The 16,200-nt window shown below is 32.6% G+C and overlaps 1 protein-coding gene and 1 long non-coding RNA gene across 3 annotated transcripts; both read left to right on the forward strand.

Annotated features, from left to right (window-relative positions):
- Positions 1-4,722: 4,722 nt before the first annotated feature.
- Positions 4,723-9,608, forward strand: LOC134710180 (uncharacterized). Of its 2 annotated transcripts, none has more exons than XR_010106103.1 (3): positions 4,723-4,839; positions 7,707-7,905; positions 9,513-9,608. It is a non-coding gene; the product is annotated as an uncharacterized LOC134710180 (long non-coding RNA). The 2 variants fall into 2 exon arrangements; XR_010106104.1 differs by lacking the exon at positions 4,723-4,839 and adding an exon at positions 5,132-5,169.
- Positions 9,609-11,493: 1,885 nt separating this feature from the next.
- LOC134685499 (uncharacterized) lies at positions 11,494-15,359 on the forward strand. The gene is made up of 3 exons (XM_063545259.1): positions 11,494-11,730; positions 13,343-13,478; positions 14,804-15,359. The coding sequence occupies exons 1-3, from the start codon at positions 11,724-11,726 to the stop codon at positions 15,339-15,341; spliced, it is 681 nt and encodes a 226-aa protein (XP_063401329.1). The 5' UTR covers positions 11,494-11,723; the 3' UTR covers positions 15,342-15,359.
- The last annotated feature ends 841 nt before the right edge of the window (positions 15,360-16,200 follow it).

The following is a 16,200-nucleotide window of genomic DNA, read 5'->3' on the forward strand; positions in this document are numbered from 1 at the left end:
GAGAGAGAGAGAGAGAGAAGAGAGAGAGATGAGAGAGAGAGAGAGAGAGAGAGAGAGAGAGAGAGAGAGAGAGAGAGGAGAGAGAGAGAGAGAGAGAGAGAGAGAGAGAGAGAGAGAGAGAGAGAGAGAGAGGAGAGAGAGAGAGAGAGAGAGAGAGAGAGAGGAGAGAGAGAGAGAGAGAGAGAGAGAGAGAGAGAGAGAGAGAGAGAGAGAGAGAGAGAGAGAGAGAGAGATTTTCTTTATTCGTGAACTGCAAAACACAACAAATTAATTTACCCGTCATCATGAAAAATAAACTGAAAAAGTACATCGAATGAGATATTTTATTTTTTCTATATATGCAAATTCATGTTAAAGGTAAAACTGAACTAACAATATAATTCCTAAAAAACAATAAAGATAATCCAATCAATTTTGTTGATTGGATAATTCATGGCTCGGTAGTTGTGTAATCAGTGACACGTGCCCTCATTATTTTATAAGAATTAACATATCTATTTAAGTTCGATTCAGGCGGGATCCAGAGAGTGGGGGGGGGGGGGGGGGGGTCAGGGGGTTGGAACACCCTTTTTTTTGCCGATCAATGCATTTGAATGGGGACATGTAAATGACCCCCCCCCCCCTTTTTGTCCTGGGTTAGGACCCCCTTTTTTAAATGGCTGGAGGCTGGATCCGCCCCTGAGATTTCAAATTCTACAAAAATTTAACTCTAAAATAAGAAGCGTATAACGAATATAAACATCGATCATGTGTGCAGATACGATGACGGTAATGGGTCCTGAGTGCACTTTGTATGTCCTGAGTGCACTCAGGAGGTCCTGAGCGGTTGTTAAGACGTACCCGAAGAATAAATCATTTCCTGAACCTAAAATACATTTAACTGTAATTAAAGAAAATTCGCATAAAACATTCTCTCATATATTTAAACAATTGTAAAATAATTAATTCAACGACTTTCTGTCTGTTTACTTATACTTTTCTTGTTCAGTTTTTGTTTATACCCATAAGAGTCTGAGATGAAGTATTTTTTTTTAGGAATATTTACAACTAGATGAACGGAATTAAGGTGGTACCCAACACTTTAAATAAAATTAATTTGACTCGTTTAATTTTCATAAAATTTTGACAAAGTATTTACTTTGACCCTTTGACAAAAATATAAAAATTTCAAAAAATTTGAACCAACCGTTTTATCAGAAAAAATACACTGGTCATATAGCAGTTTGACAAATGCTTATTTTGATCATTGAGAAGCTTAATATTCCCTTTTAAACACAACGTAATTAAAACGTTTAGCTGATTTTACAGAGTTATCTCCCTGTAGTGTTAGGTACCACCTTAAGTACTTTTTTTAGGAAAATTTACAACTCAAATTTTCAAAAACAAAATTCTACACTTTTTTACCTGTATTTTTTTCTCTGTCTCGAAGCCGCAACCGGTGACCCCGTATCAAACATAGCGACCACTCTTGGAGAACTCTTTAAAAATTCTGCAAAAAAAGTGTTTAGCTCTAAAGGCAGAAAAAGAAAAGCAAATACAAATAAAAAGTTTCAAATTTGGTTTGACAACAAGTGTTTTGAAACAAGGAAAATATTCCACAAAGCACGTAATAGATACAGTTTTGTAAAAAACAGAGAAAATAGAGATGCTATGAGAAAAGCAAGCAAACAATACAAAAACCAGATGAATGCTAGCTACAATAAATTCCAACATAGCTGTGAACAAGATCTCAGAAACACATCAAAACGAGACAGCAAAAAATTTTGGAAAATTTTGAATCGCTTTAAAAAAAGGGAAACAAATAAAAATATTGATATAACTATAGAACAACTGTATGAATATTTCAAGTGTCTAAATAAAAATGATTGTGAAGATGATGATTATGATGATCCTAATGAAAGTGTAAATAATTTAGATAATCAGGTTATTATTGAGTTATTAGATTGTGAGATAACTGGTGAAGAAATATGTAAAGCTATAAAAAGTCTAAAAAATGATAAAGCACCAGGTGATGATGAAATTGTAAATGAATTTTTGAAAAGTACTGTTGACAAGTTATTGCCTATATATGTCAAAATATTTAATACTGTATTAGATACTGGTATTATTCCTGATGCATGGTTAATTGGTATTATAAAACCTGTATTTAAAAATAAAGGTAATAAAAATGATCTCGATAATTATCGAGCACTTTGCTTGACTTCAAATTTGGGCAAGGTGTTTACATCAATTTTAAACACAAGACTTAATAAATTATCTGATGAAATTGGGATTATTTCGGACTCACAGGGTGGATTCCGCAAGGGATACTCTGTCCATGATAACATGTTTGTTTTACATTCTATTATTACATTATATTTATCTGCCGGAAAGAAATTGTTCTGTGCATTTGTGGATTTTAAACGGGCGTTTGATACCGTTTGGAGGACTGGGCTTTTTCAAAAACTTATAAAAAATAACATCAGAGGGAAAATGTTTACATTGATTCAAAATATGTACACTGATATTAAGTCCTGTGTTAAACTTGACAATTTGAAAACTGCATTTTTTCCATGTGAAACAGGTGTTAGACAAGGAGAAAAATTATCTCCATTTCTTTTTGCACTATACTTGAATGATCTTGAAGACTTTTTAGAACAAAATTTGAGCCATGGTTTAGAATATCTGGATTCAGAATGTATACATAGCATAGGTATTTATTTGAAAATGTTTATATTACTATATGCAGATGATACAGTTATTTTTGCAGATACTGCTGAAGAGTTACAAAATTCTTTAAATGTCTTTGAACAATATTGTAATACTTGGAAACTTACTGTCAATGTCTCAAAGACAAAAATTGTAATTTTTTCTAAACGTAACTGTAACAAGAAATTCAAATTTAATCTATGTAATGATGAAATTGAGATCCAAGATACATATACATATCTTGGCTTGTTATTTAATTATAATGGTAATTTTTGTAAAGCCAGAAACAAATTAGTTGATCAAGCTCAAAAAGCTTTATACAGTCTGTACCAAAGAATTAATAATATTAGTATCCCTTTAGATTTACAGATAAAACTATTTGATTCTTTGGTAGCCCCAATTTTGACTTATTCCTCCGAAATCTGGGGATATGAAAATAAGATGAATATTGAGAAGATACATTTACAGTTCTGTAAAAAAATTCTTGGGGTGAGGTCATCGACCGCAAATTTCATGGTCTATGGTGAACTTGGCCGATTTCCTATCGAAATTAGTATCAAGATGAAAATGATTTGTTTCTGGTATAAGCTTGTAACAAATGTTGATAAACTCTCTGGAAAACTCTACAAGCTTATGTTTAATTTATGTGAAAATGGAAATAATTCTTTTAAGTGGATTAATTATGTAAAATCTGTATTTGATGAAACTGGTAACAGTGAAATATGGCAGGTACAAGGAAACGTTAATTTGAATTTTTTAAAATTTAACGTTAAACAAACACTTCATGACCAGTTCATACAAAAATGGTTTTCGGATATCGATAACTCATCAAGGGGGAAGTTTTATTCAAAATTTAAGACTGACTTTTGTATGGAACCGTATCTAATTAGACTCAGAAAAGTTCCTAGACTTTATATTTGCAAACTTCGTACTTGCAATATCAAATTTCCGATCGAAACAGGGAGATGGAATAGAATTCCAGAAATTGAAAGGAAATGTAAGCTTTGTAAAACTGGTCTTGGAGATGAGTATCATTACATATCACTTTGTAACAATGCTGATGTTATTAAAATAAGAAATGCATATATTCCTAAATACTACAGAATCAACCCAAATATCAATAAACTTTATGGAATGCTGAAATATTGCAATGTACATGTATTAACTAACCTTTCTATTTTCATACAAAAGGTTGAAAAACTACTGCTCTCTCTGTAAATCAGCACATGTGAATATATTTATATATGTTACACTTTCTGTTACTATCCATTATTATTTGATTGTGTTCATGTGATCACGTGGTTATTTAAGCTTACATATTGCACGGACTTTTTGTGATGTGGTCAATAGATTTAGTATACATTTAGCTTTGTAAAAATGTTTCATTGTATGTATTCTACTCATTTCACTTCTATGTTATTTGTAAATGTATGTGTATTTGTCGCTCCTGTTACGCAGGAAATCTGCGTCTGAGTGTATTTTGAATAAACAGTTAAACAGTTAAACCAACACCTCACATGACGTATTCTCGATGTTGAGGTATTGACAATATACAATCAAATTTATCAATATACAGCAAGTAAGTAATTTGGTGTTGAATGCCAGGAGATCAGAATTTATTAATTGAACTTTACCTGTTTAAGGGGCAGTAGCTGGCAAATTCATGTTCTTCATCGATTTTAATAAAATTCACATAACCTGTATATAGTGTTGAATTGTTTATAAAAATGTTACGCACAATCTTGGCTGATATGCATGAAACCATTATATTTCATGACACTGCACAGGGGCGGATGCAGGAATTTTCGAAAGGGGGGGGGGGGGGGTGCTAACCCAGGGCAAAGGGGGGGGGGGGTGCAAAACATATGTTCCGATACAAATGCATTGATCGGCAAAAATAAAGGGGGGGGTGCGCACCCCCGGACCCCCCCTCTGGATCCGCCAATGCTGCATGAAAAAGAAATTGACTTATCGCATAATACCAGAACCAGAAACATATATATTGTATCTAATATCTCTGCCAGAACTAAAAAATAAACTACCGTAAGTCCACATAAGAGGGTATGGATGTGAATTAACAGAATAGAGAACAAAGGACAAAGAAAAAAAGGAATAAAGAATAGTGAAAGAAAGAGAATAATGGAAAAAAGTGTAAGTTATTTAAAAAAAAAATATAACTAAAAAAAAAAGACAGAAAAAAAGACACCCCCGCCGAGACGAGCCTTACATGCACTGTTGTTTGACGCTGCCGAGTTATTTTGAGATTGAGACATGTATTCGTAGTCAGCCCGTAAAGCCTCTTGCACCAATTTGAGGATTACCCAAGGTTAATTTTACGGCTGCTCATTTTATTTTGGCTTAGAAATAATCATAATTGACAAGTTTCCTTCCCCTGCACTCTCGATCCCACATGTAAATAGCACGGTGATTTCAAATAAGACATACACTTGCCGTCAGTTTTTGAATATATTGATTAAGAAGGTATAGAAGATTAATGCACGCACACTATTATCCACCACTGGCATAAATAGTTAGTCCGCAAACAACGAGGGTCATAAAAACCCAGCACTTTGAACACAGCCACCGGCATGGGATGAATTAGTCCAAATAATTATGACGTCTGGCAAGGCTATTTTATTATTTTTCTGGGACGCCTTCCTACGACGTTGTAGGAAGGCGTCCCAGAAAAAAATAATTAAAATAGCCTTGCCAGACGTCATAATTATTTGGACTAGGTGTGAATCTGAAAGCTTCCCACTATCCATTTCTACCAAAACTTTTTGCCTTTCATTTATCAAAAATTAAATATGTTGATATTAATGGTATAAATGTATAAGAATTATTGGGGAATTCAAACCATTCCTATTGTAAGTGATAAAACTAAATTTATATCAGGGTGATTGAAATGAGGGGAAAAAAGGGGGGATCAGGAGTTCAGGGCCCCCTGTTTGGGAAAAAAAGGTTGATTATATATGGAATCACTGGCATGGCAGGAGCAGGCCCCTCTTAGGCAGTCGGTGGGCCCCCACTTATGAAAAATTCTGGATCCACTACTGTGGTCTTCAGTTGTATTATCTTTTTAAAAAAAAAATACACCTGTATATATATATATATATATAAAATTGAGAATGGAAATGGGGAATGTGTCAAAGAGACAACAACCCGACCAAAATAAAAAAAAAAACCACAACAGCAGAAGGTCACCAACAGGTCTTCAATGTAGCGAGAAATTCCCGCACCCGGAGGCGTCCTTCAGCTGGCCCCTAAACAAATATATACTAGTTCAGTGATAATGAACGCCATACTAATTTCCAAATTGTACACAAGAAACTAAAATTTAAATAATACAAGACTAACAAAGGCCAGAGGCTCCTGACTTGGGACAGGCGCAAAAATGCGGCGGGGTTAAACATGTTTGTGAGATCTCAACCCTCCCCCTATACCTCTAACCAGTGTAGAAAAGTAAAAGCATAACAATACGCACATTAAAATTCAGTTCAAGAGAAGTCCGAGTCTGATGTCAGAAGATGTAACCAATAGTGTATATATCTATTAAAGTGTAAATCAAGGGAAAATAATGTAAACTATCTGCATTGAGACCTATTAAAAGGTATTTTGAGGGGGGAAGAAAGAAGTGAGGGTGAGTCCATGGGAGGTAATCCCCACCCCCTTCAATTTGAGAATATGCTATTATCTTGTAAACGGTACAGATCCCCACCCCTAAACCATATATATTCGTGAATGGGACGATAAAACAAATGAAATGAAATTAAAAGGAGGTCTTTGGGGGTTACCCCACCCTGTTCAATTTGAGAATGTGCTATTATCCTGTGAACGATCCAGATCCCCACCCCTAAACCATATATATTCTTGTCGGGGACAATAAAATGAATGAAATAAAATAAAAGGGAAGTCCCACCCCCTCTAGTTTGAAAACTTGTAAACGGTCAAGATCCACACCCCTAAACCATATATATATATTCTTGTACATGTTGTATAGAACAATAAAACAAATCAAATGAAATATAGGGAGAGTCCATGGGGTCACCCCCACCCCTACATGTTTGAGAAACTTTCAAATGGTTGAGATCCCCAGTGGTTAGGTGAAAAAATTTCCAGATCCCTGATCCCCACCCTCAAACCATATATTTTCTTGTATGAGACAATAAAACAAATCAAATGAATATAGGACCATCTCCTTTGTCTTGGGTTGGGAACCCCCGCTTTTTAAAATGGTTGGATCCGCCCCGGCATACCATTTAGCTAGCTAGAAATCAAACAAGGAAATTAACAGTGTAGGCAACTGTTTTGAATTTTAAAAAAAGCCTTTTACATATATAACAATGTTAAATTTTTTGTGCATTTATTTTTGCTTACCGTATTTTCAATAATGGACAAATTGCATGATTGAATATTGTAATTTAAGAAAAATCAGCATACATGTTATAAAATGGGAAGTGGAAACTGGGAATTTGACAAAGAGACAACAACCCAATCAAAGAGCAGACAACAGCCGAAGGTCACCTATGGGTCTTCAATGCAGTGAGAAGATTTCGGCACTGGTCTTCAGCTCATAAATATGTATCAGAAATGAAAATGAGATACAGCTTTCAGTTGAATTAATAAAAACCTCACAATAAGTTCTGAATATCAGAATATACAGTATTGCAAGATTCTCTCAAAATGTACACATAGAGCTGAAAAACTGTAAAATTAATCATGCTTATTTAACATTAAAGTCCATGGAGTCCATCTAAATATGCATAGTCTCGTACACAGGAATATAAGTATGCAGTAGACATCAAGTTTCCAAAAATAAGAGTATCTATGCCATTAATTTACGACAAGATTTTCAATCAAGTAATAATTTCGGTTAGTTTAAATATTTTGGAGGTTAGTATGACCTCCATTTTGGTGATGATATTTTCGTTTTAAAGTTGAGAAAATTGTTTGTACCAACAAAAATAAAAACACAAAGTCAATCTAGAATTAATTTTTTATCATTTTTTTATGTTTAGGTTGTCAGCAAGATGAAAAGGACAAGTATGCAGTTCAAAATTCAAAATGTGGATAAGCTGAGGTTCAAGGTCTTACCTTTGCAGATTTTCATATTTTGCATGAATGAATTCAAAGGTTATATGATGGACGGCAGAGAAAGAAAAAAAAAACTTTTCAATTATCCTGCTCCTGGATAAATGTAAAACATCTTGTTTTTCGGTAAGTTTTATGCTCTGTTTTGATAGTGTTAGTGACTTCATCTGTCCAGTCTTTCCTCTAAATTGTATCCTCTTTTAGTTTTTGGTGAGTGTTCGCCATGAATTTCAGTAAGTAATTTGTGGATTTACATGTACTGTAAATTCAGAAATTATTGCGAGGTTTATATTATTGCGAATAATGCGACAGAGTTGTAAACGCAATAAATAGAACTCGCATTTTGAAATATTTTAACTGAATTTAGCACGACTCTTCTCAAAATCGGAAAAATTAAAATCACATTCAAGTTTAAAATGACAAAATCGCAATAATAAGTGCACGCAATAATTTCTGAATTTACAGTATATACTCAAAATTTAGTACTAATATAAATGGGATTTTAGCATGACATCCTGTCAAATGCTTGTTAATCATGTTTATGTTCCAGAACATACAAGTATTTGGACTGTACGCATACAGTCTGCCCAATTTTAAGAAGTTGGTCAAGTTTATTAGAAACAAATGTACAGTACAGATCAACATAACTGAAATCTTTGACTTTAATATATTAATACAAAAAGTTTAAATGCAATTAAAATAAAAACACAGGTTTGGTCGAGCTGGTACCAGACAGTACAAGTATACTTAAATGGTCTGACTGTACACTTATGGTGGGACTGTAAGTTCTGGACCGTAAACGTAAGATCCAAATACTGATATGGTCTGGAACATTTATACATGTCTTAAAATTAATATCAAACACATTGGTGTTTTTGAACTTGGTAATAAGTTATTTTATAGAACTATAATGTTTTGGGATATCAAAATCAAAAATATGCCATTTTTACTTTTAATAAAGATGTATGTATAAATGTATATTAAAATGAGACAGCAAGCCAACAACACAACAAATAAGGATGAAACATACATAATTTTTTTGTATCAATGTTATAATTTCCAATATGTTCAAAGAGTTCAAGGTATTTTTTCATTGAAATAAAACACAAATTGAAATTTGTCAGAACTTCAAAAGCTTAAAGAAATATTGTTTCTGTTGTCTACATTTTGTATAATATATTGCAAATTCTTGTGAATAATGGAATGTTATTATAGTTGTCAGTTTTAACATTGATCTTTATACTGTAAATTCATAAATTATTGCGTGCATTTTTAATTGCGATTCTGTCATTTTAGACTTAAATGCGATTTTACGATTTTGAGAAAAATCCTGTTTAATCCATATAAAATATTTCATAATGCGAGTTTAAATTATTGCGTTTACAACTCTGTTGCATTTTTCCCAATAAAAAAAAACTCGCATTAATTCTGAATTTACAGTATATATATTATGTATACAACTTGGGAAAATACCCAAATGTTATAAAGAAGAACAAATTAATTAATTGTTATATGGTATTAGAATAGGAAGATGTGGTATATTGCTTATTTGACAACCCTCCATCAGAGACCAAAGGATGTAGGCCTTTAGCAACTGATGACACTGGACAACCTTTAACAATCAGTAAAATCCATACCGCATAGCTATTTTTATGGAAAATCATATTATTGCTACATGTTTGCAAACAATTTTGTATAATACATTACTTTAGATTTTATTGGTTCTTTTTCAGAAGGATTGAAATTCACCACCTAGAATAAATGGAGAAAACATAAAAACAAGACCAGAATAAATTCAAAGACAAAAGTTGGATCAGTTATTATTTTCAACACTCAGTCAATGATTTGAAGTTCTTTTAAATACAAAAAAATATTGAAACCACAATATTGTCAAAGTTCTGTGCTGAATGACCAAAAAGTGGACTATACCATCAAACAATGCTGGATGATAAGAAACTATTAATGTTTTGTGTTGAGGGATATTGTGAAAAAAAATAGATTTACTTAAATAGCTACTAGTACATGTAGTATATTAAGCCTATTAACAATAGAGTTTTTGTTGATTTCAAATGGGAAATAATTGTGTTTCAAGAAAGTATTCTATAATTCATGAATAAACATATATTGATACTTACATTATCTGCTTTGTTGTTTAAAAGTTTAGTTTTGAACAGTTATAGAACAATATGCTAAATTAACATTTCCCAAGAAAAAAAGATATTCAATTAAAAAGATTCATATTATAATAATTTACTACCAAATAGAATACATTGTAACATACACATTACTGTATATTTATATCTATATATTTACAATTAGAATCCCATAGGATTTTAATTTGTCCCATGGGATATTAAAAATCCCATGGGATAATAAAAATCCCATGGGATTTTTTTTGTCCCATGGGACAACAAATATCCCATGGGACTACAATTATCCCATGGGACAAAAAAAAATCCCATGGGATTTAACCAAAATCCCATGGGATAATGGTCAATCCCATGGGATTTTACCCTGTCCCATGGGATATTGAAAATCCCATGTTTTTATAATTCAAATTGCAAAATAAATATGAAAAAAACAGTAGAAAACCAATGAAATTATTGAATCCCATGTAATTACGCACATTTTGGTCATATACATGATATTGTAGCTTTTGTTTGAGGCGGCGGCGGATTTGCAAATGAGTGTTTTGCAAATTAAAAGTGTCCAGTGTTTACAGGCTTCTCATTTTGGACAGGCACATACATAATGTGGAGGGAGTTAAACATTTTTGCGAGCACCGATTCCTCCTTTTACCCCGGAAAATGGTGTAACACACACCATAAGAACAGACTGAAAACTTTAAATGAAAAGAATTTTTCAGTAGAGATCAGCAAGAGGCACAAAGACCAAATAACATAGAAACCAAAGACACAAGACACAAATTATCGACATAAAAGTAGACGATGATACTAAAATCTAGTCGAAAGCCAATTACAACTAATAAATGAATAATAGTATCCAAGAACAAGAAAAAAATTTATCAGTACACATTCAACAGCTTCAGTAAAAAAAATATCAAATATTTTGCACGGAATATATTATGAGGTGTTATGGTGTGAGATCCATTTAACAATAACGATTCCTGTTGTAATGTAGATTTTTATTCATAATGACAGTTCTTTCGTAACAGAAGTTACTTTTGAATTGCGTTTTAACACCTTTTTTTTTTTTATATATATATAATATATAAACAAATATCCCGAAACCTTCTTAGTACCTTTATCCTTTCCATTCATGATAAACCTGTATCCGAAGCAGGAAATGAAGTATCAAGTATATCTAATTTCCGTTAATCTCCCGCGTCCACTTCCGCTCATTTACATTAAAAATTTATTATTTTCTTCATGGTTGGATCATAGTATGGTGTCCGTGCATTTACCCGCTAAATCCAAAATGTATCAAATAAAGGCAACAGTAGTATGCTGCTGTTCAATAGTCATAATTCGATCAAACAATAATAAATCCGAGTAACAAACAAAGAACCTAGGGAAACACATCAATCATAAAAGGAAACTAACGACAACAGAGTTGGAGTATAATATATAGGAACGGGCTGCCATATTTCTGACTTGGTACAGGACATTTTTACGGAAGGAACAACAGACATTGTTGCAGTACTAAATATTTATCAAAACTTTACTTTACAACAAAAAGATAACCAAAAACCGAAAAAGAGACGAATAAACTTTTATTTGACACAAAAAGATGTCCAGCATCTACACATATGTTACAGGATATGTAGTGTATAATTTGTTAAAGTAGAGAGAAGTGAAGTGTTACAAGGTTGATAATAATTTTGAAGTGTAAAAGTTTCCGTTGTTGGGGTATAAATATCGTCATCCGGATATAAATTATTGTTATACTCAATTACATAAAGTGATGTGGATGATAAAGGTTAAATGATGGGTAAGAAATCTAAATTTTTGTTTATCAAAATATTTTTAAAAGATTTCATAATTTATTGCATTTACGCTAGTTCATCATAAGGCCGTCCTTGGATTATGTTACTTCATTATAAAAAGCGTTTAATAGCTAGCTGATATTTTTATTTAAAGGGCCATGTGAGCTTTTCTCACCACTTGGCGTTCGTCGTCGTCTGTTTTCGACCGTCGTTAACGTTCACAAAAATCGTCTTCTCTGTAACTACTTGGCCAAATTTTATCAAACTTGGCCATAGTCATCATTTGGGTATCTGGTATATATTTTTTGTCCGAGACCAGGTTTGCTAACCGAGATGATCGACGTTGCTGAAAAAAGAACATATAGGCTAAACTGCCTAAAATTTTTGTCTTTTTTAAAGTTGTAATATCTGAACTGTCGTTTTATTTTTCCATCTATTTGGTCCTAGGTCTTTTATTAGTTTGTCCTGACTTTTTGTTTACATTAATTGTCATCCTACCTTTTTTTCTCCAAGTTGCCCATCCTGCCTTTTTTAATCAAAACATCTGTGTTTCTTCAAATTGCATCCTAGCGTCCCCACTCTTGAAAAATCAAATGGTAGCCCCTAAGTAAAACGTGAAAATATTTTAATAATGATATTCTAAATAAAATTGAGAATGGAAATGGGGAATGTGTCAAAGAGACAACAACCCGACCATAGAAAAAAACAACAACAGAAGGTCACCAACAGGTCTTCAATGTAGCGAGAAATGTCCGCGCTTAAATAACTACTTTCAGTTGTATGTTTTGTTTTTTTGTAAATTGACTCTGATTTTAGTGTAGCACTTTCATTATAATCGCCATCAGAAATGGTCAAAGCAAAAACCAGGGAAATCTATTTATTGAAAAAGGCTCATGTCATTTTTGTGGTGCTGCATAAAACACTTCTTGTATATCTAGTATTTTTAAAGAAAAGTTTTAAGGTTGGACTTATATTTCACATTGAAAATGTAAAGAACTAGAGATTTTAATTTTCTGAAAAAAATGAATCTAAATGTTCTTTCATCTGTGTGTGAACCATTTTACTCTCATATTTGTCAATCAAGATAACATAGCACTTTACACCTGATTTAATCACGCACAATAAAATATATATAAATATATGTCATCCCGGATTTAAGATAATTTGATGTAACAAAGTTTTCATGCATGTGATATAGTTACTTCCTCGTCAAAGCTAACTTTTAAACTTCCTTGTAAACATGTTAACTACCACATACCTATAAAAACATATCAAAATAATAAAAGTAAAAAGTAAACGAATACAAATATCAAATATTTTGGCTCCAAGATTTCCTAATCAGTATGATCTTATAAATCTAGGCTGATTTTCCTTTAAAAAAAAGCTTGACAGTAATCGAATCAAAAACAGAACAATTATAATTATTAATTAACTCAATTGAAAGTCCTCGCAAAGAAAAGCATCAACACATAAAAACTGGGGTCACATTTGGGAAACATCAAGAAAAAAAATTATATAATTATTGCAATTATTCATGTATTTGTTCCAATGAACATTAGAACGAACAAACAAAATGTTTACAGTTATCCATTGAAATTTTAATTACTTTTTTCGAAGGTAGGACTGGTGAGTTTACAGACTATGAAGAATTTTTCACCGCCAGAAAGGCAGGTATATTTGTTGGTGCTGCACTGTTTGCTGTGGCAGTTATAGTTGTAGTAGTTTCATCAGTATACCAAGCTATAGTCAGACGGTGAGTTTTTTTTTTTTATAGTGAATACACTAGTTATGTAAGAAAGGAAACCTCTTTTCACAACTAAAACATGACAAAGCTAACAAAAAACTATCCACAAATTGCTTAATTTGAACGCACTTGAAGAGTAATGACCAAGTTCATATCAATGTAATTTGTTTTAAATTGGTTTTGATGTGAAAAAAAAAATGTGAGCGAGCTAATATATTTCTTCTTTCTAAAAAAGTTTAAAAAAAAAAAAAAAAAGGAAAACATAGTTTCGGACAAAAAATAGACAAGACCTTAAACATAAAAACAGTACACACACTCTCCGTGTTTAATAATAGTCATTTCAAGAAGAAATCTGGTAATGTCTTAAACGAGACAAAAAGAACATATCTGGGTCATCTTTCACAAATATCCAGTATTAAACTGTGAAACAAACCATGTTGAGTTCCATTAACTCTTATTATTACATTTGCACATTTTGTTTTAAGTTAGAAGGTTGCGTGTAAGCTTTCGACGAAATCATAATTGAAATCGCAAGCTTTTAAGTCTTCAATTGTGAGATATACTCATGTAGGCGATACTGGATGATTGCTGCTACATGAAAATGGAGAGTTCGCAATATGAAAATTAAAGGTTATCTCTTTTGTCTTAATAAGATTGAGCTCTAAGTCAATTTATATATGTCTCTCAAGCTTTGAAGCAGATCATTTATCTTTAACTGTGTTTTCCTTATGATTTCAAGTACAACTTTGGAATAGGCGCGATCAATAAGCTCGCCAAACTTTGAATTATTTGATGCGAGGACATCATCCATGTAGCGTGAAGTTAAATATAATTATAGATTGTTATTCTCCTTAAGAACCTATACCAATAATTTAACAATAAGAAGATGTGATATGATTGCCAATGAGAGAACTCTTCACTAAAGACCAAATGACACACACCCGCCTAATTTTAATAACGGAAAAACTATGTTTTTGGTTACTGAGTAACACACATGTCATGAGTTTCAAAACTTCGAATATACACTCTAACTTCCAACCCAGATGTTCTCTTGGTGCATTATATACACTCAAATGAGTTTGAAGCCTTTTGTCAAAAGATAAGAACAAGTGTGTATTCATGACTGATGATGGCCATCTTAAATAATGTGGTATAATACTGTATAATGTAACCGTCTCAAAGCTATACCAACCAGATAGGATGTCCTTTTTAAAGATTAGACCTAATAACCAACTATAGGGGTATTGACTACACTTTTATTTTTATTTTATTTTAAATCTGATGTATTGTACCAAGTTAAAATAAGTTCTTGATCTCTATTCTGTATATTCTAGATGTTGTGCCTCAAAGAAAGACAATCCAAAAAAGATTGAAGAAGCTGTTCCAACGATTGCCGAAGAAACAAGACGTTCCTTCGAAAACCCTGTTTACTCTCAAGATATCAAAGAAAAGCAAGATATCAATGTACGAATTTCAACAGCGGATGGATATCTGTCCATTGAAAATCACGAATATGAAAATGCAACTCATCTAAAAAAGAGAACTGATTCGGACGCAGATAGTGACATAGATTATGAAAATCTCAAAGACAAGAAAATTGATCCTCCGAAGGAAAGAAAGAAGCCTCCAATGAAAAGCAAAACGACTAAAAAGGAGAAAGCAAACATACCAATAGATAATGATATTAATGGTGTCGAAGAAACAATTGAAACTTACGACAGGCCTCAGGCACCAAAGTCAATAAAGAAAAGGACGTTAGAACGTGTTGACGACGAGGACGAAGATGCACCCGACTATGATGTACCAAAAACATTTACAGAAGACGACGAGGAAACACAAGACTATGATGTTCCAAAATCATTTACTGAATAAAAATTAGCGATACATGTACATGTAGAAATCATGACATCATCATTGAAATTTAAGTGTTTTCACCACCATGAAATATACTTGTTGTTTTTCATTCAAAGCTATCTTTATTCCTTTGTAAGTTAACAAATCAAGTTTATACAAGTTTTACAGTTTCTGCTGATTCATGTGTACTTAAACACTTCTAAGAATGTTCTGCAAAACATTTTATGTTCGTTAAAATAGGTGTGAATGAAAAATCGTCACTTGCTATAAATGTACCAGGCGCTCATATGTGAAAAAATTGAACTGTCTTTATCTTTCGATACCGTAATATTTTTTTTCAGTATCATCATAATCAATGAAATGATGTTAAGGTTCACAGTTTATTGGCATTTCTGAAAAACACAGTGTGTCAGTTAAGAGATAACTGTATTGTATTTGAAGCTTTAAGGACGTCCATCGGTAGTTTTACTGTCGCAAATTTAGTTTACCTGGCGACGCGGATGGACGTCCGCAAAGCTTCAAATACAATACAGTTATCTCTATTCTAATGCAAAACAAGTTCAATATTAAATTTCAATCATTATTTCAGTGTAAAATCTTCATTAAAGAAAATTCCGCGAAAAAATGTTATCTTCTTTGGTCCCTACAATAGGTGACGTCATAGTTATGCTTCCGGCGTCAAACATAAACACCGGGCGTTTTATGGCTTCTGTGCCGCTTCAAAATGTAATAAAATTTGATAAAAAGGAGATTTTTAGGCGCAACAAGTGAGTTTTTTTGTTTATTATTGTAGAAATATCATGTCAATACATTCCGAAATTCAAAATGTCGGCTTCCCTAGTTACAGACAAGGAGATAGAGAATTTTACGCTTGCTG

The sequence above is a fragment of the Mytilus trossulus genome, chromosome 1, assembly GCF_036588685.1.
Source record: "Mytilus trossulus isolate FHL-02 chromosome 1, PNRI_Mtr1.1.1.hap1, whole genome shotgun sequence".
NCBI classification, from domain to species: Eukaryota; Metazoa; Mollusca; class Bivalvia; order Mytilida; family Mytilidae; genus Mytilus; species Mytilus trossulus.

What these genes read in the sequence shown, in the direction of transcription:
- LOC134685499 (XM_063545259.1), top strand. An exon ending in TACCAAGCTATAGTCAGACG is followed by an intron (nt 13,479 to 14,803) that starts GTGAGTTTTTTT and finishes TGTATATTCTAG; the next exon opens with ATGTTGTGCCTCAAAGAAAG.